The sequence below is a fragment of the Anas platyrhynchos genome, chromosome W (assembly GCF_047663525.1).
Source record: "Anas platyrhynchos isolate ZD024472 breed Pekin duck chromosome W, IASCAAS_PekinDuck_T2T, whole genome shotgun sequence".
Lineage (NCBI taxonomy): Eukaryota > Metazoa > Chordata > Aves > Anseriformes > Anatidae > Anas > Anas platyrhynchos.
In genome coordinates, this window is record NC_092620.1 from 10,654,604 (window position 1) to 10,678,979 (window position 24,376).

General features: G+C 49.8%; 2 protein-coding genes across 4 annotated transcripts in view; both read left to right on the top strand.

Annotated features, from left to right (window-relative positions):
- Positions 1-24,376, top strand: part of LOC101795426 (zinc finger protein 131) — a 73,681-nt gene that overhangs the window by 24,506 nt on the left and 24,799 nt on the right. The window contains exon 1 of one of the 3 annotated variants that reach the window (XM_038169477.2): positions 19,434-20,123. The exons of 1 other annotated variant lie outside the window; for it this stretch is intronic. Coding sequence is in view for 1 of the 2 variants with exons in the window: in XM_038169476.2 (XP_038025404.1) it covers positions 23,755-23,760 (6 nt within the window). In the remaining variant the exon portion in view is untranslated. Of the gene's footprint in view, positions 1-19,433; positions 20,124-20,497; positions 23,761-24,376 lie in introns of those variants that run through there. One more of the 3 variants, XM_038169476.2, reaches the window with a different exon arrangement.
- LOC140000530 (uncharacterized) lies at positions 653-6,130 on the top strand. The gene is made up of 2 exons (XM_072030472.1): positions 653-5,646; positions 5,747-6,130. Exons 1-2 carry the CDS (start codon positions 4,603-4,605, stop codon positions 5,876-5,878), a joined length of 1,176 nt encoding a protein of 391 aa, XP_071886573.1. The 5' UTR covers positions 653-4,602; the 3' UTR covers positions 5,879-6,130.

Below are 24,376 nucleotides of genomic sequence, written 5' to 3' on the forward strand. Positions count from 1 at the left end.
AGCAGCTGCTCACACTCGGCTTTATCCTGGTAGCTCACGGGGCTATTTCCCGTTCTTGCTAAATCACAGCGTCTAAATGTGAGGCTGACAATCTGCTCTCCATATACCCATAGGAAGATAGAAATTCTACTCACCAGTCCAGTAACTTCCCCTTGATCCCCAGACATTTGGTGGATTCCTCAGACCGTTGCGCGGTTGTACCACTGTGGTGGTTTTACTAGGGTGGGCAGCCGAGTTCCGCCTCAGCCGTTCTCTCACTCCCCCTCCTCAAAGATGAAGGGGAGAAAATATGATGCAAAGGACTCAAGGGTTGAGATAAGGACGGGGAGCTCACTCAACAATAATTGTGATGGGCAAAACAGACTCAGAGTAGGGAGATAGTAAGATTTATTGCCTATTCCTAACAAGCTAGAGAAGTGAGAAACAAAGGAAAGAAACCAAAGATGCCTTCCCTCCATCCACCTCCTCCCCCTGAGCGGTGCAGGGGAACGGGGGAATGGGGGTTGTGGTCAGTCTATAGCACTTCATCTCCGCCGCTCCTTCTCGGTCACTCTTTTCCCCTGCTCCAAAGTGTGGTCCCTCCCACAGGATGCAGTCCTTCTCGAACTGATCCTGCATGGGCTTCCCACAGGCAGCAGCTCTTCCAGAACTGCTCCAGATATGGGTCCGTACCATGGGGTCCATACATCAGGAGCAAACTACTCCAACATGAGTCCCCCATGGGCAGCAGCTCCTGCCAGGTCACCTGCTCTTGTGTGGTCTCCTCTCCACGGGCTACAAGTCCAGCCCAGAATCTGCTCTGGTGGGGGTCCTCCACAGGCAGCAGCCTCCTTCAGTGCAGGTCCACTCTTGCTTCTCCTCTTCTGGTGGTGGTGCTGCCTTCACACGAGTGCAGAGAATCCATGACTTGATCCCTTCCGCCTTGATTGCAGTGTAGGTGTGGAGCAAGACAGTGTAGGGTCCTTTCCACTTCTCCTTCAGAGGCTTGTCTTTCCAGGTTCGAATCAATACCTGATGTCCAGGTCAGAATGGGTGTACCGGAACATCCAATGGAATTGATAATCGCTCCTGTACATATCTATGGAGAGAAGACTACATGGCAGACAAAGACAGCAAATATTGTCTGACCCAACCCTCCCCCCCCCCCCAACATGCATTTGACTCCCTTTTGTCAACAATTCATTTATTGGATATGTTTTGCCATATAATAATTCAAATGGGATCACTTTTTCTTTAGCTCTGGGGGCTATCCTAATTCTCATCAGAGCTATTGGTAGGGCTTCTGGCCATTTTAGCTGAGCTTCCTGGCAAATTTTAGTCAACTGTCTTTTTAGTGTTTGATTCATTCTTTCTACCTGCCCACTCGATTGTGGTCTCCAAGCAGTATGCAAATCCCACTTAAAATGTAATGCCCTGATATTTCTTTTACTACTTGTGATATAAAATGAGGTCCATTGTCTGAGGAAAATCCCTCTGGTATTCCAAAGCATGGGATTATTTCTTTCAATAAAGCCTATACAACTTCCCTAGCTTTATTAGTTCAGCAGGGGAAGGCCTCTGGCCATCCAGTGAATGTGTCCACCAGTACTAGAAGATACTGATACAGTCCTTCCCTAGGGAATTCAGAAAAGTCCACTTGCCAATATTCCTCAGGCTTCATTACTTTTCTTGTCTCCCCTCGTGGTGGTTTTGGCTGAATCTTGGGGTTGTTAGCACAGCATACAGGACATTTTCATACTAATTGGTTTGCTATAGTTTGCATTTTTGGTCCAATTGAAAAGTGCTTCAAGGTGACAAGGTGCTCACCTGAACAATGACTGAAATCTTTTGACATAACTCATAGCTCATGCTGGGATGGACCTCGGGTAGCTATTGATGCTCTTATGATATCTTCCTCTTTGTCTTCCTGCTCCTCTGATGGCCCAGACACTTTGGAGTAGCTTGCCTCATTGTCTTCTTCCTCCCCAGTATGAGTAGGAGTTCCGCTGCTTTCTAAACAACCTTTCTCATCGATTGTTTCATCTTGGATACGGGTGCAATTGACACTGGTACAGTCTGTTTCCCTGGCCCAGCCTTGGGGCCTGTCACACGAGTTCACAGAATCATAGAATCATCTAGGTTGGAAGAGACGTCCAAGATCACTGAGTCCAACCTCTGACCTAACACTAACAAGTCCTCCACTAAACCATATCACTAAGCTCTACATCTAAATGTCTTTTAAAGACCTCCAGGGATGGTGACTCCACCACTTCCCTGGGCAGCCTATTCCAATGCCTAACAGACCTTTCTTCACGGTGGTCCACTTGCCTAGGTGATATACAATATCTTCCTTGCAGGAATACCTTTCTTTCACACCTGCCAGACATCGCCTCCAGAGGCTGAGAACCTGTGACTCTCTCCCAATTCCTTTGTCAATTACCCTTTCTCTAGAGAGGGATCCCAGCTGCTTGGCTTCCTTTCCTTCTAGTTCCTGGCTACCTGCCCCAGTGTCAAAGCACTGAAGCAGCCAGGTAAGGATGTGCTCACCTGGGTGTCAACTGAAATCCTTTTGTATATCTCACAACTCACTCAGGGACAGGAATCGTGTGGTTTATGACTCATTTATGATTTGTGTCTTCTTCCTGCTATTGCTGTGATGACTCTGCTTTAGAGCTGCCTGCCTTTTCCCCTTCTCCCTCCCTCTTAGGAGGAGCTTCTTCCCTTACTAAACGAGCTGACTTCCGTTTCCATTGTTTTGACTATGGAGGCGACTGATACCACAGATGGTTGGTCCTCTGGGTTAGCCACAGTGTGTGTTATCTGGTCATCAGATGTTGGGAGGAATGGGTTAAAAGTAGAAGATTGGTGAGGAGGATGGGTTGAAAATGCAAGATTGGTGAGGAGGATTGTAAATATGCTCAAGTGACCTTGCAGCTGGGAATACATAAAGCCCAGAGAGCAGAAATGTAGGAAAACACATATAGCTATTTGTCCTGGTTTCAGTTAGGACAGAGTTAATTTTCTTCCTAGTAGCTGGTAGAATGCTATGTTTTGACTTAGGATAAGAAGAGTGCTGATAATATGCTGATGTTTTAATTGTTGCAGAGCAGTGCTTACACCAAGCCAAGGACGTCTCAGCTTCTCACTCTGTCCTGCCAACAGGGAGGCTGGGGGTGCAGCAAGAGCTGGGAGGGGACAGACCCAGGACAGGTGACCCAAAGTGGCCAAAGGAGTATTCCATACCATCTGACATCATGGTAAACAATATATAGGGGTGGCTAGCCGGGGGGAGGAGGGCCGGACTGCTTGGGGTTAGGCTGGGCATTGGTCAGCGGGTGGTGAGCAATTGCACTGTGCATCACTTGTTTTGTACACATTATTAGTAGTAGTACTATTATCATCATTATTGTTATTATTATTTTTGTTATTATTATTTTCCTGTCTTAATAAACTGTCTTTATCTCAACTCACAGGCTTCACTTTCCCATTTCTCTCCCCCATCCCAGAGAGGGAGGGGGGAGGGTGAGTGAGTGGCTGTGTGGTGTTTAGCTGCCAACCGGGTTAAATCATGACACTGTTGCTGTGTATTTTGTGTGCCTTGTGTGTTTGACAAGTAGAACGTGTGTTGGGAATTGGCATACAGGGCCTGGACATGAGTCCGTGGAACAATTGTTCGATCTGAGCTTGCCTTAAGCAACCAGAAGTAGGCCTTAGAAAATCTCATGGCCTGCTGTAGCTGAGCAAACCAAGCTACCAGAGTAACTGTGAGAAGCTCCCACGGCAATGACTCCCACATTGCCCAATTAAGGAACTCAGAAAAATATTGTTACCAGCAGCTGGCCTCAAGGACAAGGTCTACGTGACCGCTAATCACAAGGGGGGTTGTTTTCCTGACTGCTAATCACAAGGGGGGTTGTTTTCTTGCAGGTGGGGTTGTTTTCTTATACTTGTTTGTCTGAGTGCTTTTGACCAATAATCTTGTGTGAAGCACTGTCCGCCCCTGTTAAGTTCACTATAAAAGTTAGGCTATTCGGGCAATAAAATGGAGCAGCATGATCTGACCATACTGGTGTCTGTCGTGCTTTCGGCCGTGCTTCCTAACAAATGGCGCCCGAACTGGCTGAGACCTGAACAGGACCTGAACAGGACATCGCAGCGCAGCGGGAGACCAACGGCGCCGGGAGCCCAGGGAGAGCAGCGGACCGAGACATCGCAGCGGCGCCGGGACATCAGAGCGGCAGCGTCGGCACATCGGATCGGCGCGGGACCGACACATCGGATCGGCGCGGGGCATCGGAGCGTCGCCGGCACATCGGAGCGGCGCCGGGAGACCCGAGGCACACGGAGGGACTACCGCCGGACGGAGAGAGCCCTGAGAGACGCTGCAGAGCCACGGACGGCTCTGAGAGACACAGAATAGACCTGACAGAAGCCGGAACACCTGAGAGGCATTGAGAAACTCCAAGCACCGACCCGGACAAAGGACTCACGGTGAGACACGGGGAAAAGAAACCGTGGGGAGCGTGGAAAAAGATCCGCGGGGAAACGCGGGAAACGGAACCGCGCAGGGACGCGGGAAAAGGAGCCGCGGAAAACGCGGGACATTGAAATAATCGCGGTGCGATGCGGGACATCCGAGATCGAGTTGCTACGGGAGACCAGAGGCGTCAGTGGACAACGGCAGCCGATCCTCACCGTGTGGCGAGTCGGCACATAGCAGAGGGGCGGACATCAGGACCCTGCAGCCTGTCTGACGTAACCATGGAGGCAGCGGCAGCAGCGGCTGTGCTGCTTCACTCTAGCATTCTTTTTATAAAAGGTTTATCTTGCAATGCAAAAAAGACTATTCGTCCTCAGATCGGTGTTATAACTATTACTAATGACGACTTAGCTCTATTGCGGGGCAGGAGTGCAGAGACGCAGATTACACTGCCAAATGACCACCAGCAGGCTCTTTCACAAACAGCTTCTAGGGATGCAGCTGGCACTGCCTGCAGCCGTATAGCAGACGTTACACTCTCTTTCCTAGCTAGTAATCATGTGTCTCATCCATTTGTGGTGAATGGTCAGTGGAAAAAAGAAAAGGGGGAGAGTAAGGGGCGACAAAAACAGAAACGGTACCAGGAGGATGCCACTGACACTAACAGCATGGGTAATAGGAGTGGTATAAGTGACACAGGTGACGGTGCGGGGTGGCGGTGGGCGCTGCTGCGCTGCGGGGCGCTCTGCCTGCTGTTCGCCCCCGCCTGCCTGTGCACTGCTGAGCTGTGTCATATGAGAACATGCCAGGTAAATGAAATCAGCTGTGGTCCTCAGTCAACCCAGTGTATCCCAGTGTCCTGGAAATGTGATGGTGAAAAAGACTGTGATAGAGATCCTGATTGCAAGGATGGAAGTGATGAAATTAACTGCTTTTCTCAGACCTACAGGCCAGACCAGTTCAGATGTGAAGATGGGAACTGTGTCCATGGGAGTAGGCAGTGCAGTGGTGTGAGAGACTGTCTGGATGGCACTGATGAAGCAAACTGTAACGCCAAGCCAATAAGTGATACTGTTTGTGCATCTGTGAGAGCATATTTAAGAAAGGAAAACAAAACAAAACAAAAAACTGCTGCCACAGCAGCTGGGAGAGTGAGAGGAGTGGGAAACAGCCTTGCAGACACCAAGGTCAGTGAAGAAGGAGGGGGAGAGGTGCTCCAGGCGCTGGAGTCAAAGTCCCCTGCGGCCTGTGGTGAGGACCATGCTGAAGCAGGTTGTCTCCCTACAGCCAATGGTGTACCACGGTGGAGCAGGGTTCCACGCTGTAGCACGTGGAGGAGACCAGAGTGGAGCAAGTGGACCTGCCCTGAAGGAGGCTGCGGCCTGTGGAGAACCCCGCTGGAGCAGATTCCAGGTCTGACATGTAGCCCGTGGAGAGGAGACCACACAAGAGCAGGTGACCTGGCAGGAGCTGCTGCCCGTGGGGGACCCAGGTTGGAGCAGGAAGTTGGTGGGGGAAGGCATCTTCGGTTTCTTTCCTGTTTCTCACTTCTCTAGCTCTTAGTATTAGGCAATAAATCTTACTGTTTCCCTACTCTGAGTCTTTTTTGCCCGTCACGATAATTGTTGAGTGAGCTCCCTGTCCTTATCTTAACCCTTGAGCACTTTGCATGTTATTTTCTCCCCCTTCCCCTTTGAAGAGGGGGATTGAGAGAGCGGTTGTGCTGGAGCTTGGTTGCCCACCTGAGTAAAACCACCACAAATACATGTAGCCGTTGTTTGGGAGGACAGACATTTTCATAATGAGAGCCCACCCCTCCCCTCTCCTTCCCTTTTTCCACTTTTTATTTCTGAGTGTGACATCATATGGTATGGAATATCCCTTTGGTTGCTTTAGGTCAGCTGCCCTGGTGATGTCCTCTCTCCACCTCCTGGCCACCCCCAGCCTGCTGGCTCTCGCGAGGGGGTGGTTAGACGGAGTCCTGATGCTGTGCCAGTATTGCTCAGCAGTAGACAAAACACTGGTGTGATACAAGTGCTGTTCTAGCTACAAGTGCAGAGCACAGCACTGTATGGGCTGCTGCAGGGAAAGTTAATTTCATCCCAGCCAGACCCAGTACAGTTGCTGAGGGTCAAAGAACAGCAGATGCCAATCGCTACTACAAGAGTGTACCAGCAGCAATATCACACCAACTGAGACTCCCTGATTCTCATTCATAAGCTAATTCGTCAACTGGACAACTAAGGAGTGATCAGTAAGACTCATTCACCTTTCAATAGTCTCATATGGCCAGTGTGAAAGTCTAATGGTGAGTGGAGACAGTGGACTATCATGGCCTGAACGAAGTCACACCACCACCAAGTGCTGCAGTGCCAGACATGCTAGAACTCCAATATGAACTAGAGTCAAAGGCAGCCAAGTAGTACGCCACAGTTGATATTGCTAATGCATTTTTCTCCATCCCTCTAGCAGCAGGATGCAGGCCACAGCTTGCTTTCACTTGGAGGGGCCTCCAGTACACCTGGAATCGACTGCCCCAGGGGTGGAAACACAGCCCTACCGTTTGCCATGGACTGATCCAGGCAGCACTGGAAGAGGGTGAAGCTTCCGAACATCTGCAGTATACTGACAACATCCTTGTGTGGGATGACACAGCAGAAAAAGTTTTTGAGAAAGGTGTCGTGGTTTAACCCGGCCGGCAGCTAAACACCACGCAGCCGTTCGCTCACCCTCCCCCCTCCCTCTCTGGGACGGGGGAGAGAAATGGAAAGTGAAGCCCGTGAGTTGAGATAAAGACAGTTTAATAAGACAGGAAAATAATAATAACAAAATAATAATAACAATAATAATAATAATTCAATGGTGATAATAGGAAAGTAATAATATGTACAAACAAGTGATGCACAATGCAATTGCTCACCACCCGCTGACCGATGCCCAGCCTAACCCCGAGCAGTCCGGCCCCCTCCCCCCGGCTAGCCACCCCTATATATTGTTTAGCATGACGTCAGATGGTATGGAATACCCCTTTGGCTAGTTTGGGTCACCTGTCCTGGGTCTGTCCCCTCCCAGCTCTTACTGCACCCCCAGCCTGCCTGTTGGCAGGACAGAGCAAAAGGCTGAGATGTCCTTGGATTGCTATAAGCACTGCTCTACAACAATTAAAACATCGGGGTGTTATCAGCACTCTTCTCATCCTAAGCCAAAACACAGCATTCCACCAGCTACTAGGAAGAAAATTAATTCTGTGCTAACTGAAACCAGGACATCTATCCACCCCTTATTCCATACCATTTATGTCATGCTCAGGTTACACTCTTTTCCATACATTCTAATTAGTCACCCATAGTAGTCATAGTAGTGATAACATACAGTATTATATAGTAATTAACATGGTACAATTCAGTTCATGGGCTATTCTCACCCAGTATTAAATCTCCTTGAGGTACACACCGGACCTCTCCGTTCTTTTGCATCACCCACCAAGTGTATCCAGGTCCCTGAGCAAAAACAATTCCACGAATAGGTTTGCCTTTTCCTGAGGCAGGAGTAGCCCAGACTGTTTTACCCAGCATATTTCTTACATGCACTATAGGAACTTTATCCCCATCTACAGTACGTAACAGGTTTGATTGGGCAGGTCCAGCTCGGTTGGCAGATCCCCTAGTATTGACTAACCAGGTGGCCTTTGCCAAATGCGTATCCCAATTTTTGAATGTCCCAGCGCCCATTGCTTTCAAGGTAGTCTTTAACAGTCCATTGTATCGTTCAGCTTTCCCGGAGGCTGGTGCATGATAGGGGATCACAGAATCACAGAATCTCTAGGTTGGAAGAGACCTCAAGATCATCGAGTCCAACCTCTAACCTAACACTAACAGTACCCACTAAACCATATCCCTAAGTTCTACATCTAAACGTCTTTTGAAGACTTCCAGGGATGGTGACTCCACCACCTCCCTGGGCAGCCCATTCCAGTGCCTAACAACCCTTTCAGTAAAGAAATTCTTCCTAACATCTAACCTAAAACTCCCCTGGCGCAACTTTAGCCCATTCCCCCTCGTCCTGTCACCAGGCACATGGGAGAACAGGCCAACCCCCACCTCGCTACAGCCTCCTTTAATGTACTTATACAGAGCAATAAGGTCACCCCTGAGCCTCCTCTTCTCTAGGCTGAACAAGCCCAGCTCCTTCAGCCGCTCCTCATAGGACTTGCTCTCCAGGCCCCTCACCAGCTTCGTCGCCCTTCTTTGGACCCGCTCAAGCACCTCGATGTCCTTCTTGTAGCGAGGGGCCCAAAACTGAACACAGTACTCGAGGTGCGGCCTCACCAGAGCCGAGTACAGGGGGACGATCACCTCCCTAGCCCTGCTGGTCACACTGTTTCTGATACAAGCCAGGATGCCGTTGGCCTTCTTGGCCACCTGATTACACTGTTGGCTTATATTCAGCCGACTACCAACCAATACTCCCAGGTCCTTCTCTGCCAGGCAGCTTTCTAACTACTCATCTCCCAGCCTGTAGCTCTGCTTGGGGTTATTGCGCCCCAGGTGCAGGACCCGGCACTTGGCCTTGTTGAACTTCATACAGTTGACCTCAGCCCATCGGTGCAGCCTATCCAGATCCTCCTGCAGAGCCTTCCTACCCTCGAGCAGATCGACACACGCACCTAGCTTGGTGTCATCTGCAAACTTACTGAGGGTGCACTCAATGCCGTCATCCAGATCATTGATGAAGATGTTAAAGAGGACCGGCCCCAGCACCGAGCCCTGGGGGACGCCACTAGTGACTGGCCTCCAACTGGACTTGGCTCCATTAACCACGACTCTTTGGGCCCGGCTATCCAGCCAGTTTCTAACCCAACGAAGCGTGCGCCAGTCCAAGCCAAGAGCAGCCAGTTTCTTGAGGAGAATGCTGTGGGAGACGGTGTCAAAAGCCTTGCTGAAGTCAAGGTAGATCACATCCACAGCCTTTCCCTCGTCCACCCAGCGCGTCACTTTGTCATAGAAGGAGATCAGGTTCGTCAAGCAGGACCTGCCTTTCATAAACCCATGCTGACTGGGCCTGATCGCCTACTTGCCCTTCAAGTGCCGCATGATGACTCCCAAGAGGATCTGCTCCATGAGCTTCCCTGGTACTGAGGTCAAACTGACCGGCCTGTAGTTCCCCGGGTCTGCCCTCTGGCCCTTCTTGTAGATGGGCGTCACGTTTGCTAGCCGCCAGTCAGCTGGGACCTCCCCCGATAGCCAGGACTGCTGATAAATGATGGATAGGGGCTTGGCCAGCTCCTCTGCCAGTTCTCTCAGTACCCTTGGGTGGATCCCATCTGGCCCCATCGATTTGTGCACATCCAAGTGCCGTAGCAGGTCACCAACCAGTTCTTCGTGGATGGTGAGGGCCACATCCTGCTCCCCGTCCCCTTCCACCAGTTCTGGGTACTGGGTATCCAGAGAGCAACCGGTTTTGCCGCTAAAGACTGAAGCAAAGAAGGCATTAAGCACCTCCTTTTTTTCCTCATCTCTTGTAACTAAGTTTCCCCCTGCATCCAGTAAAGGATGGAGATTCTCCCTAGTCCTCCTTTTTGTGTTGATGTATTTATAAAAGCGTTTTTTGTTATCTTTAACAGCAGTAGCCAGATTGAGCTCCAGATGAGCTTTGGCCTTCCTAATCTTGTCCCTGCACAGCCTCGCAACATCCTTATAGTCCTCCTCAGTGGCCCGCCCTTTTTTCCAAAGATTATAAACCCTCTTTTTTCTCCTAAGCTCAAGCCACAATTCTCTGTTGAGCCAGGCTGGTCTTCTTCCCCACTGGCTCAACTTTGGGCGCATGGGAATAGACCGCTCCTGTGCCATTAGGATTTGCCTCTTAAAGAGCGCCCAGCCTTTCTGGACCCCTCTGCCCTTCAGAAGCGCCTCCCAAGGGACTCCACCAACTAGTGTCCTGAGCAGCCCAAAGTCAGCCCTCCAAAAGTCCAATACAGTGGTTTTACTGGTTCCCTTCCTGGCCTCGCCAAGAATAGTGAACTCCACCATTTCGTGGTCACTCTGCCCAAGACTGTTCCCGACAATCACATCCTCCACCAGTCCTTCTCTGTTTGTGAAGAGAAGGTCTAGCAGGGCACCACCCCTGGTAGGTTCACTAATCAGCTGCGTCAGGAAGCTATCTTCCACTTTCTCCAGAAACCTCCTAGACTGCTTCCTCTGGGCTGTGTTGTGCTTCCAGGATATGTCAGGGAAGTTGAAGTCCCCCACGAGTACAAGCGCTGAAGATTTCGCAACTTCTGTCAGCTGCCTGTAGAACTCCTCATCCGTCTCCTCATCCTGGTTCAGCGGTCTATAGCAGACCCCGACCAGGACACTAGCCTTGTTGTCCCTGCCGATCCTAACCCAAAGGGACTCGATCTTGTCATTCCTAGCCTCGAGTTCTACAACATCGAAAGACTCTCTAATATAGAGAGCCACACCACCACCCCTTCTGTGCTGCCTGTCCCTTCTGAAGAGCCTATAGCCAAGCATCGCAGCACTCCAGTCATGAGACTGGTCCCACCACGTTTCCGTGATGGCTACCAAGTCGTAGCCTGCCCGCTGCACGATGGCTTCCAGCTCCTCCTGTTTGTTACCCATGCTGCGTGCATTGGTGTAGATGCACTTCAGCTGGGCCTTTACCTTATCCTCCGGCCTTGCCATTGCTCCCCCTGGCACAGCCCCAACAGTCCTTGCTTCAGCCCCATCCCCCTTCTTACCTAGTTTAAAGCCCTATCAATGAGCCCCGCCAGCTCCTGGCCCAGGATCCTTTTTCCCCTAAAGGATAGGGACCCGTCTACGGCCATCAGTCCAGGTGCTGAGTAAACTGCCCCATGGTCGAAAAATCCAAGATTTCTGCGTAGGATGTGATACACCCACTCAATACCATGTTCTTTGGCCCAAGTGTCTATAAGGTTCTTTCAGAAATGAGTTCCATTGTCTGACTCTATTCTTTCTGGGGTGCCATGTCGCCATAAGACTTGCTTTTCAAGGCCCAGGATAGTGTTCCGGGCAGTGGCATGAGGCACAGGATATGTTTCCAGCCATCCGGTGGTTGCTTCCACCATTGTAAGTATGTGGCGCTTGCCATTGCGAGTTTGAGGGAGTGTGATGTAATCAATCTGCCAGGCCTCTCCGTATTTATATTTCAGCCATCGTCCTCCATACCAAAGAGGCTTTGACCGTTTGGCTTGCTTGATTGCAGCACATGTTTCACAGTCATGAATCACCTGTGCTATAGCGTCCATGGTCAGGTCCACCCCTCGATCACGAGCCCATCTGTATGTTGCATCTACCTTGATGACTTGAGGTGTCATGGGCCCATCGGGCTATAAATAATTCACCTTTATGCTGCCAATCCAGGTCCACCTGAGCTACTTCAATCTTAGCAGCCTGATCCACCTGCTGGTTGTTTTGATGTTCTTCAGTAGCCCGATTCTTGGGCACATGAGCATCTACGTGGCGTACTTTCACAGCCAGGTTCTCTACCCGAGCAGCAATATCTTGCCACAATGCAGCAGCCCAAATGGGTTTGCCCCTGCGCTGCCAGTTGTTTTGCTTCCATTGCTGTAACCATCCCCACAGGGCATTTGCTACCATCCATGAATCGGTGTAGAGATAGAGAACTGGCCATTTTTCTCGTTCAGCAATGTCTAGAGCCAGCTGAATGGCTTTCACTTCTGCAAACTGACTCGATTCACCTTCTCCCTCAGCAGCTTCTGCAACTCGTCGCGTAGGACTCCATACAGCAGCCTTCCATCTCCGATGCTTCCCCACAATACGACAGGACCCATCAGTGAACAGGTCATATTTCTTTTCATTCTCTGGTAACTGGTTGTACAGTGGGGCTTCTTCAGCACGACCCACCTCCTCCTCTGATGATATCCCAAAGTATTTGCCTTCTGGCCAGTCCATGATCACTTCCAATATTCCTGGGCGACTGGGGTTTCCTATTCGAGCCCACTGAGTAATCAGTGCAACCCACTTGCTCCATGTAGCATCAGTTGCATGATGTGTAGAAGAGACCCTTCCCTTGAACATCCAGCCTAGTACCGGCAATCGGGGTGCTAGGAGGAGCTGCGCTTCAGTACCGACCACCTCTGAAGCAGATCGAACTCCTTCATATGCTGCCAATATCTCCTTTTCAGTTGGAGTATAGCGGGCCTCAGATCCTCTGTATCCCCAACTCCAAAACCCCAGGGGCCGACCTCGAGTTTCCCCAGGTTCTTTCTGCCAGAGGCTCCAGGTGGGGCCGTTCTCCCCGGCTGCAGTGTAGAGCACATTCTTTACATCTGGTCCTGTTCGAACTGGCCCAAGGGCTACTGCATGGACTATTTCCTGCTTGATTTGTTCAAAGGCTTGTCGTTGTTCAGGGCCCCATTCAAACTCATTCTTCTTACGGGTTACTTGGTAGAGCGGGTTTACAATCAGACTGTAATTTGGAATGTGCATTCTCCAAAACCCCACAACACCTAGGAAAGTCTGTGTTTCTTTTTTGTTAGTTGGTGGAGACATGGCTGTTATTTTGTTGATCACATCCATTGGGATTTGACGACGTCCATCTTGCCATTTTATTCCTAAAAACTGGATCTCTCGTGCAGGTCCTTTGACTTTATTTTGTTTTATGGCAAAACCGGCCTTCAGAAGGATTTGGACTATTTTCTTCCCTTTCTCGAAAACTTCCTCTGCTGTGTCACCCCACACAATAATGTCATCGATGTACTGCAGGTGTTCAGGAGCTTCCCCCTGCTCTAGCGCAGACTGGATCAGTCCATGGCAAATGGTAGGGCTGTGTTTCCACCCCTGGGGCAGCCGATTCCAAGTATATTGGACTCCCCTCCAAGTGAAGGCAAATTGTGGCCTGCACTCTGCTGCTAGAGGGATGGAGAAAAATGCATTAGCGATATCAATTGTGGCGTACCACTTGGCTGCCTTCGATTCAAGTTCATACTGAAGTTCCAGCATGTCCGGCACTGCAGCACTCAGTGGTGGCGTCACTTCGTTCAGGCCACGATAGTCCACTGTTAGTCTCCACTCGCCATTAGACTTTCGCACTGGCCTTATGGGACTATTGAAAGGTGAATGAGTCTTGCTGATCACTCCTTGGCTCTCCAATTGATGAATTAGCTTATGGATGGGAATCAGGGAGTCTCGGTTAGTGCGATATTGCCGCCGGTGCACAGTTGTGGTAGCGATTGGCACTTGCTGTTCTTCGACCCTCAGCAACCCCACAACAGAGGGGTCCTCTGAGAGACCAGGCAAGGTAGACAAGTGTTTAATGCCCTCTGTCTCTAAGGCAGCTATACCAAAAGCCCACCGGAACCCTTTTGGGTCCTTGCAATATGCTCTTCTAAGATAGTCTATGCCAAGGATACATGGAGCATCCGGGCCAGTCACAATGCGGTGCTTTTCCCACTCATTCCCAGTCAGACTCACTTCAGCCTCCAATACAGTCAACTGCTGAGATCCCCCTGTCACTCCACAAATACAGATAGGCTCTGGTCCGTTATAGCTCGATGGCATTAGAGTACATTGTGCACCGGTGTCTACTAAAGCCTTATACTTCTGTGTGTCTGACGTGCCAGGCCATCGAATCCACACAGTCCAATAAACTCAATTGTCCCTTTCCTCCCCCTGGCTGGAGGCAGGGCCCCCCTAATCCTGGTCAGAATCTTCTTCGTTTCTGTGTTTGAAGGACTGTCTGCTGGAAGTTGGAGCAGCAAACTTTTCAGAGAATCCCTTTTTCTTGATTGTTTTCTTTTGCAACTCACGTACCCGTGCCTCTAGGGTTGCGGTAGATTTTCCATCCCATTTTCTCATGTCCTCTCCATGGTCTCGTAAGTAAAACCACAGGGTGGCACGGGGTGAGTACCCACCATATCGTCTTCCTTGTGTGGATGAACGCCTACCCCTGATAGCTGAGACACTGCTTTGTACAGGTGCGGAGGAGAATAATCTCTCTTCAAGTTGGTGAAACTTTTCAAAAAGTTTCTCCCAAGTGTTCTCTTTCGGTCGTTGGACACTGGTTGGTTCAGGTGGGGGGGAAGATAGATTCTCTTTAAGTTGGTGGACCTCTTCAGAAAGTTTCTCCACAGCTGAGACGCAGGCCTGTAAGGAAGAGGAGAGACTTTCTTCGTACTGCTGGAGTTGTTTAGCCACTTCATCCACTGTGGGTTCCTCATCCTCTTTCCAGGCCATTATTGCCAATGAGCTGGCAGATGATGATGGTGCACTCCGTACAAACTTCCGCCACATGGGTCGTGTACACCTGACTTCATCTGGGTCTTTGGATGTTTGTCTGAGGTCTGGATCCTCATAAATCACTTCCCGTACAGCTAATTCCCTCAGGTACTGGATTCCCTTCTCCATAGTGGTCCACTTGCCTGGTAGACATAAAATTTCTTCCTTGAAGGGATACCTTTCCCTCACAGCTGAGAGGAGACGCCTCCAGAGGCTGGTGGATTGTGCTCCATCTGCAATTGCTTTGTCAATGCCGGCGTCTCGAGCAAGGGATCCCAGTCGCTTGGCTTCCCTGCCGTCTAATTCCACACAATTGGCTCCAGAGTCCCAGCACCGGAGCAGCCAGGTGACAAGCTGCTCACCTATATGGCGACCAAAATCTTTTTGCACATCTCTTAACTCACGCTCGTTTAGGCTTTGGGTAGTTACTGTTGATTTTACGGCATCCTCATCTTCCTCCTCCTGAATCCTTGATGGCCCAGCATCGTCGTCATCTCCGTCGTCTCTATACCTAGATTTGGCAGAAGACTCTCTGCTTTCTAAACGACCTGAATCTCTATACCATTTTTTCACCTTCTCTACAGGGGCAGCTTGCACTGCTACTGCTCGTTTCTCTGACCTTGTTACAGGGTCTGCCACAGGGGTTGGAATACCCCCTGAACGGTCAACTTGCACTGCTACAGCTCGTTTCTCTGACACAGCCACAGGAGCTGGAGCGGCTGCAGGAGCTGGAGCGGCTGCAGGAACCGGAGCTGGGGCGGCTGCAGGAACTGGAGTTGAAGCAGTTGCAGGAGCTGGGACTGGAGTAGCGGCAGGAGCTGGGACTGGAGCAGCTGCAGAATCCACCGTAGGGGTCACAGTGGCCGTTGGATCTGTCACAGGGCTTGGAGTGGCCGCAGGGTCTGTCACTAAGTTGATAGCAGTATCAATGGCAGCTCGATAGGCATGAGCCAGGCCCCAGCACGTTATAATGATTTATGTTACTTTGGAACTGCCAGAATCATGACACCTTTTTTTCAAACATTCTGCCAGTTTTTGAGGATTTTGCCATTGTTCAGGGGTGAATTTCCAAAACACTGGGGGTGCCAACTGCTCTAGATGCCTGCCCATATCCTCCCATACTCCCTGCCACCCACAACTATACTGCCTCCGGGCAGATTTCCGGATGAGCTTCCTAAGTAGTTGTTTAACTTTAAGCAGGATCTGAAGTGCATTCAGGAGGCAGAACAACAAGACTATGGTGGTCTGAGTATCCCAAGAATATTCAATATCTTGGAGAGCTATTGTAACAAGCTCGGAGGATAAGAGAGTGGTGAAGGAGGAAGGCAGAGTGATCCAGGAGGATACAGGGGTGGTGAAGGAGAAAGGGAGAGTAATCAAGTAAGAAAAAATATCTTCCCCTTTCCCCTCCACAGATTGACTCCCTAATGGAAAAAAAAACAATAGGTATAATTGCTAATAGATTCCAAGATACAGTTTCCAAAGTAGAGTCGACGATGTTACTGAGTACAAGTACCAAGTTAGAGTCATGACCAGATATCTCATCGTCTCATAAGCCATTGCTACAACACTCAGTACCATAATGATCTGAAACCAGGGCCCGGAGAGGATAAACAACATGACAGAGAGCAAATACGGAAAATAATGTACTATAATACTCAATTTGGAAAACAGGCGCAGCAGACTTGAGATTAAAGCAATCAGCATTATGACAAGTGACTATTAAGCAGGTCTAATACTTACACCAATTTTAGTTTAACACACTCTGGTCAGATCTGCCGTTATCTCAACCTTTCGAGCCCCACGTTGGGCGCCAAAAAGACTGTCGTGGTTTAACCCGGCCGGCAGCTAAACACCACGCAGCCGTTCGCTCACCCTCCCCCCTCCCTCTCTGGGACGGGGGAGAGAAATGGAAAGTGAAGCCCGTGAGTTAAGATAAAGACAGTTTAATAAGACAGGAAAATAATAATAACAAAATAATAATAATAATAATTCAATGGTGATAATAGGAAAGTAATAATATGTACAAACAAGTGATGCACAATGCAATTGCTCACCACCCACTGACCGATGCCCAGCCTAACCCCGAGCAGTCCGGCCCCCTTCCCCCGGCTAGCCACCCCTATATATTGTTTAGCATGACGTCAGATGGTATGGAATACCCCTTTGGCTAGTTTGGGTCACCTGTCCTGGGTCTGTCCCCTCCCAGCTCTTACTGCACCCCCAGCCTGCCTGTTGGCAGGACAGAGCGAAAGGCTGAGATGTCCTTGGCTTGCTATAAGCACTGCTCTGCAACAATTAAAACATCGGGGTGTTATCAGCACTCTTCTCATCCTCAGCCAAAACACAGCATTCCACCAGCTACTAGGAAGAAAATTAATTCTGTTCTAACTGAAACCAGGACAAAAGGGAAGAAAATAATCCAAGTTCTCCTGAAAGCTGGTTTTGTCATTAAACAGAGCAAGGTCAAGAGACCTGCACAGGAAATAGTTTTTGGGGGTAGAATAGTAAGATGGACATCACCACATCCCAATGGATGTGATCAACAAAATAACTGCTATGTCTCCACCAACTAGCAAAAAGGAAACACAATCTTTCCTAGACCTTGCGGGGTTCTGAAGAATGCATGTTCCTGGCTATAGTCAGCTTGCGAGTCCTCTATATCGAGTGACTTGAAAGATGAAGTATTTTGAGTGGGGTCTGGTGGCTATTTTTTCTATATGGTGAGTCTTCCCACAGACACTCCAAGGCAAGCGTTACGTGCCACTACCGGAAACACCATCTTGGGCCTGGAAAGGCAAGTTCTGTGGTGTCTTGATATACCAGAGAGAACTGAGTCCAACAATGGGATTCACTTCTGAAACAATCTTGTCACCTCCTAGGCCAAGAGGCACAGCACTGAATGGGTATATCACAGAATCACAGAATTTCTAGGTTGGAAGAGACCTCAAGATCATCGAGTCCAACCTCTGACCTAACACTAACAGTCCCCACTCAGCCATATCCCTAAGCTCTACATCTAGACGTCTTTTAAAGACTTCCAGGGATGGTGACTCCACCACCTCCCTGGGCAGCCTGTTCCAGTGCCTAACAACCCTTTCAGTAAAGAAGTTCTTCCTAACATCTAACCTAAAACTCCCCTGGCGCAACTTAAGCCCATTCCCCCTCGTCCTGTCACCAGGCACATGGGAGAACAGGCCAACCCCCACCTCACTACAGCCTCCTTTAAGGTATCTATAGAGAGCAATAAGGTCGCCCCTGAGCCTCCTCTTCTCCAGGCTGAACAAGCCCAGCTCCCTCAGCCGCTCCTCATAAGACTTGTTCTCCAGGCCCCTCACCAGCTTCGTCGCCCTTCTCTGGACCCGCTCAAGCACCTCGATGTCCTTCTTGTAGCGAGGGGCCCAAAACTGAACACAGTACTCGAGGTGCGGCCTCACCAGAGCCGAGTACAGGGGGACAATCACCTCCCGAGCCCTGCTGGTCACACTGTTTCTGATACAAGCCAGGATGCCGTTGGCCTTCTTGGCCACCTGAGCACACTGCTGGCTCATATTCAGCCGACTATCAACCAATACTCTCAGGACGTTCTCCGCCAGGCAGCTCTCCAACCACTCATCTCCCAGCCTGTAGCTCTGCTTGGGGTTATTGTGCCCCAGGTGCAGGACCCGGCACTTGGCCTTGTTGAACTTCATGCAGTTGACCTCAGCCCATCGGTCCAGCCTATCCAGATCCTCCTGCAGAGCCTTCCTACCCTCGAGCAGATCGACACACGCACCTAACTTGGTGTCATCTGCAAACTTACTGAGGGTGCACTCAATGCCCTCATCCAGATCATTGATGAAGATATTAAAGAGCACTGGCCCCAGCACCGAGCCCTGGGGGACGCCACTAGTGACCGGCCTCCAACTGGACTTGACTCCATTTACCACAACTCTTTGGGCCCGGCTATCCAGCCAGTTTCTAACCCAACGAAGCGTGCGCCAGTCCAAGCCAAGAGCAGCCAGTTTCTTGAGGAGAATGCTGTGGGAGACGGTGTCAAATGCCTTGCTGAAGTCAAGGTAGACCACATCCACAGCCTTTCCCTCGTCCACCCAGCGCGTCACTTTGTCATAGAAGGAGATCAGGTTCGTCAAGCAGCATCTGCCTTTCATAAACCCATGCTGACTGGGCCTGATTGCCTGCTTGCCCTGCAAGTGCTGCGTGATGACTCTCAAGAGGATCTGTTCCATGAGCTTCCCTGGTACTGAGGTCAAACTGACAGGCCTGTAGTTTCCCGGGTCTGCCCTCTGGCCCTCACATCCCCTTTGACTGACTTTGGGCTCCATCTTTTGTAACAGTCTTTCAGATGGTGTTGGATTGTCGCATGCTGAAGTCCCTTCTGATTCCATCACACCACTATGCTTGTCCGGTTCTATCAAAATTAATTCGTCATTATCTGCATGACTGTTACTGTGATACCACTAATAGGACATTATCCTGGTTTCAGCTAGAATAGAGTTAATTTTCCTCCTAGTAGCTGGTATGGTGCTGTGTTTTAGATTTAGGATGAGAATAATGTTGATAACACACTGATGTTTTAATTGTTGCAGAGCAGTGCTTACACTAAGCCAAGGACTTTTCAACTACTATTGGTGCTACCATTTCAACTATCAAAGTTTTCTCATTTTCATTTAAAGGTCTAGGCTCCAAGAAATTCAGAGCGCGTGCTCAGTGAGGGGTGGTTGCACCTTGGAGGGCAGGTAGCTTTTGGGATGGAGGTGTGTTTTTGTATTAAAATGATATTATAATGAGCAAAAGTTCACTAGAGTACAGCATTTTGTCGAAAACATGACAGGTTGTTGGCTCAGGGTAGCAAAAAGTACAGCTTATTGGTCTCGGTGTGCACAAGAACAATCAAGTTCCCATCCGGCCACAGAGCCTAGCCGCGGTGTCTCCACTCCGCTCTGCACTCCGTACTATTCCTTAGAGTCAGCACACCAGGCTCCCCCAGCGCAATAGCATCTAAGGTTGGAGGCCTAGGGAACGCTTAGGTAGTGCGGCTACACTCCACCCTTAAAGCTTCTTCAGTGCTGTACATTTTCTTTAAAATGTGAATATTAGTTTAGTTTCCGAGTCACCTTAGGCAATTATTCCACACAAGTCCAGACCGAAAGCTCCGCAAAAGGTCCTGGCCGCGACTTCTCATGGCAGTGCCCCTCTCAGACTACACCTACAATAATGCACCAGGCCAGCGAGCCCCACCTCCTCGCCCTTTGTTGTGTGAAAGGTGATTATGCCGTCACTTCCACCGCATGGTGCAGGCTGGGAATACGAGTCGCGATTAGCCAGCGCCTGCCCCGCTTTCCACCGAGCCGAGGAGCACGAAGCGGTAACGAACAGGAACGGCAGGGCGAAAGTTCTTTGTGGTGAGTACTGAGAGGACTGCGCGAAGTGCGTGAGCGCTATTAGAGTGTAACCTGGCCGGGAATTGAAAACGGATCGATTTAATGCGAGCTTTGATGGCGTAATAACGGCTAACGAGGTGGTGGTGTTCCCAGGCGCATGGTTCGGGCCGACACCGGTCGTTTGGGTCTCCGCGTCAGGGACACCCCCCATGAAATACTTGCGCTTACCGGCGGCCGCCCGCAATGTTATTAGAGCGACCGTGCCTTGCGGACGCTCAGTGCAGGGTAGGCCTTCCGCTTTCTCCTGTTCCTGGGACTTGGCGGGCGCTCATTGGCTTTTCTGCCTGGGGCGGGCTCTGCCGCCGCTTTGCCATTGGCAGGGCTTGCGCTGACTGCTATCAGTGTTCGCCAATGGGACTGTGGCTGGGCACGGGGCGCGCGGACTGAAGCTCAGAGGAGGCAGGCGCAACTGCTAGTTGGTTTTGCGGAGCCTCCGCGAGCGGTGTCGATCGTTTGTGGGGGGTACTTCTCGGCGCGTCGGCTGGGCGTGGCGTGGCAGGGAGCTGAAATGTGGTACCGGGAGGGGGTGTATGGGCCTCTGTTCCAGCAAGGGAAAGGTTTATCAGGGAGTCTAGTGATAGGATAAGGGGAAATGGCTTTAAGCTAAAGGAAGATGAATTTCCTCCTTATAACCAATCTAAATCTTTTGCTATGAGGGTGCTGAGACACTAGAACAGGTTGCCCATAGAAGTTGTGGAGGTCAATAAAGAGTGATGTTCCTTAGGTGTCAGTATTGGTACTGGTGCTGTTTAGCATCTTTGATGCTGACACGGATGGTGGGATTGAATGCACCCTCAGTAAATTGGCTGATGACACCAAGTTATGTGGTGCAGTAGATGTGCTGGAAAGAAGGGATGCCATGCAGAAGGACCTGGACAGGCTTGAGAGGGGGGCCTATGCAAACCTCGTGAAGTTCAAAAAGACCGAGTACAAGGTCCTGCACCTGGGTTGGGGTAGTCCCGAGCACAAATACAGGCTGGGCAGAGAATGGATTGAGAACAGCTCTGAGGAGAAGGACTTGGGGGTGTTAATTAATGAGAAGCTCAACATGAATCAAAATGGATGTGGAGAAGGACTTGGGGGTCCTGCTGGGTGGGAAGCTGGACATGAGCCAGCAGTGCGCGCTTGCAGCCTGGAAGGCCGTCTGCGTCCTGGGCTGCATTAAAAAAGGGGTGGCCAGCAGGGAGAGAGAGGTGATTGTCCCCCTCTATTCTGCTCTTGTGAGACCCCACCAGAAATACTGCGTGCAGGCCTCGGGCCCCCAGCAGAAGAAGGATGTGGAGCTCTTGGAATGGGTCCAGAGGAGGGCCACTAGGATGATCAGAGGGCTGGAGCACCTCTATGAAGGAAGGTTGAAGGAACTGGGCTTGTTTAGCTTGGAGAAGAGAAGGCTCTGGGGAGACCTCATTGCGGCCTTTCAGTACTTAAAGGGAGCATATAAACAGGAGGGGGAATGCCTGCTTACATGTGTTATTAGTGATAGGACAAAGGGGAATGGTTTTAAACTAAGACAGGAAGATTTAGGTTAAAAATTAAGAGTCAGTTCTTCACTCAGAGGGTGGTGAGGCACTGGAACAGGTAGCCCAGAGAGTGTGTGAATACCCCCATCCCTGGAGGCATTCAAGGCCAGGCTGGATGTGGCTCTGAGCAGCCTGCTCTAGTGGTTGGCAGCTCTGCCCAGAGCAGGGGGGTTGAAACTAGATAATTTTTAAGGTCCTTTTCAACCCAGGCCATTCTATGATTATGTGAATCAGCAATGTGAGCTTGCAGCCCAGAAAGCAAACTGTATCCTGGGCTGCGTCAAAAGAACCATGACCAGCAGGATGAGGGAGGTAATTCTCCCCCTCTACTCTGCTCTCATGAGACCCTACCTGGAGTACTGTGTTTAACTCTGAGGTGCCCAGCACAAGAGGGATGTGAAAGTATTAGAAAAAGTCCAGAGCAGGGCCATGAAGATGATGAAGGGGCTGGAACATTTCTCCTGTGAAGACGGGCTGAGGGAGTTGGGGTTGTTCAGCCTGGAGAAGGGAAGGCTCCAGGGAGACCTTATAGCAGCATTCCAGTACCTAAAGGAGGCCTACAGGAAAGCTGGGGAGGGACTATTTGTCAGGGAGTGTAGCGATAGGACAAGAGTTAATGATTTTAAACTAAAAGACAGTAGATTTAGATCAGATGTTAAGAGAAAATTCTTTACAGTGAGGGTGAAGTGGTGATTTTGCTCAGGTGGGTAGCTAAGCTCCTTCACAACTGCTCTCAGTCTCCCTCCTCAAAGGGAAAGGGGACAATATATGATGAAAAGGGCTCATAGGTTGAGAGAAGGACAGAAAGATCACTCAACAATTCTCATCGTGGGAAAACCAGATTTAGCATAGGGAGATTAATATAATTTATTACATATTACTAACAAGCTAGAGAAGTGAGAAACAAAGGAAAGAAGCCAAAAATGCCTTCCCCCCCATCCACCCTCTTCCACCTCCTCCCCTCGAGTGGCACAGGGAAATGGGAAAGGGGGGTTGTGGTCAGTCTATAATGATTTTTCTCTGCTGGTCCTTTTTGGTCACTCTCTTCCCATGCTCCAATGTGGGGTCCCTCCCATGGGATGCAGTCCTTCCCGAACTGGTCCTGCGTGGGCTTCTCACAGGCAGCAGCTCTTCAAGAACTGCTCAAAATAGGGGTCTGCACCATGGGGTCCATCTCTCAGGAGCACACTGCTCCAACCCGGGTCCCCCATGGGCAGCAGCTCCTGCCAGGTCACCTGCTCTTGTGTGGTCTCCTCTCTACAGGCTACAGGTCCGGCCCAGAATCTGCTCTGGTGGGGGTCTTCCACAGGCCACAGCCTCATTCAGGGCAGATCTGCCTGCTCCACTGTGGTCTCCTCCACGGGCTGTGGCATGGAACCCTGCTCCACCATGGTACTCCATGGGCTGCAGGGGGACATCCTGCTTCACCATGGTCCTTTCCACAGGCCCCATGGGAATTTTGGCTCTGGTGCATGGAGCACCTCCTCCCCCTCCTTCTTTACTGACCTTGGCACCTGCAAGGCTGTTTCCCTCTCCTCACTCTCCCTGCTGCTGTTGTTTTTTTTCCCTTTCTTAAATATGCTCTCACAGAGATGCAAATAAAATCACTTATTGGCTCTGCTCTGGGCAGTATCAGGTCCCTTCGGAGCCTGATGGAACTGTCCATTCTCTAACACGGGGCAGCTTCTGCATTCTTTTCACAGAAGGTACCCCCTTCAGCCTTCCCCCAGCTACCAAAACCTTGCTATGAAAACCCACTGCAGTTGATGAGGCACTGGACCAGGTTGCCTAGAGAAGTTGTGGATGCCCCATCCCTGGAAGTGATTAAGGCCAAGCTGGATGAGGCTTTGAGCAACCTGGTGGAAGGTGTTCCTACTTATTGCGGGGCCTGGACTTAGATGGTTTTTAAGGTCCCTTACAAACTAACATTTCTATGATTCTATGGATCACATAGTTTCATTGAGGTACATTTATAAGGATAGATCTGCCATTTGTATGCTTATCATGTGAGATGCGTATCGTTTCACAAGTTGGTGAGGTTAAGACAATAGTTGGTCGAGTCTTCCAAGAAAATGCAGGTAAGCAGCTTAAGCAGTCAATTTTCCCTTGCTGATCTATGAGCTTGCATGTAACCAACCATCAGCTTGGATCACTTTTATCTGCCTTCTTTGGCTTCTTGTTTTCTTAGTGTTTTCTGTTTTTTTTTTTCTTTCTTTTTTTTTCTTTGGGTACTGTGCCTTTCACTTCTTGCTCAAGAATATTCATGCTCTCAATGAACATATGCTGTTATGTTGGGCTTTTTTTTTTTTTTTTTTTTTTCAATATCACTGAGTTTCATGTTAATTTGGGACACTGATTTACATATTTTAAGTTGTATGTTTTTCATGTGTGTTTTTTTTTTTTTAATGTATTTGGAGGTCAAATTGGTTTGGTTTAATTTTTAGGGAATTATATTTTTAACTGCAAGTCATCTATCCTCGTACCACTTCTCAAAAATGGGTAGGAAGAATTAAACAGTGAAGTAAATAGCTGATAAAATCTAATGTGAAATACCAGATAACAGAAGAGATGACTAGCAGTTCCTGCCTTTGTTCAAAGATTCATTACAGATGAGGTGAAGTGAAGGTAGCAGCAGTGTCCTTCCTCTTCCACCTCACCTTCCCCCTGACCCCAACAGACTGGTCTCTTCTGTCC

What these genes read in the sequence shown, in the direction of transcription:
- LOC140000530 (XM_072030472.1), top strand. Translation starts at nt 4,603, where the DNA reads ATGCGGGACATCCGAGATCGAGTTGCTACGGGAGACCAGAGGCGTCAG. An exon ending in ACAGCCTTGCAGACACCAAG is followed by an intron (nt 5,647 to 5,746) that starts GTCAGTGAAGAA and finishes GTCTCCCTACAG; the next exon opens with CCAATGGTGTACCACGGTGG.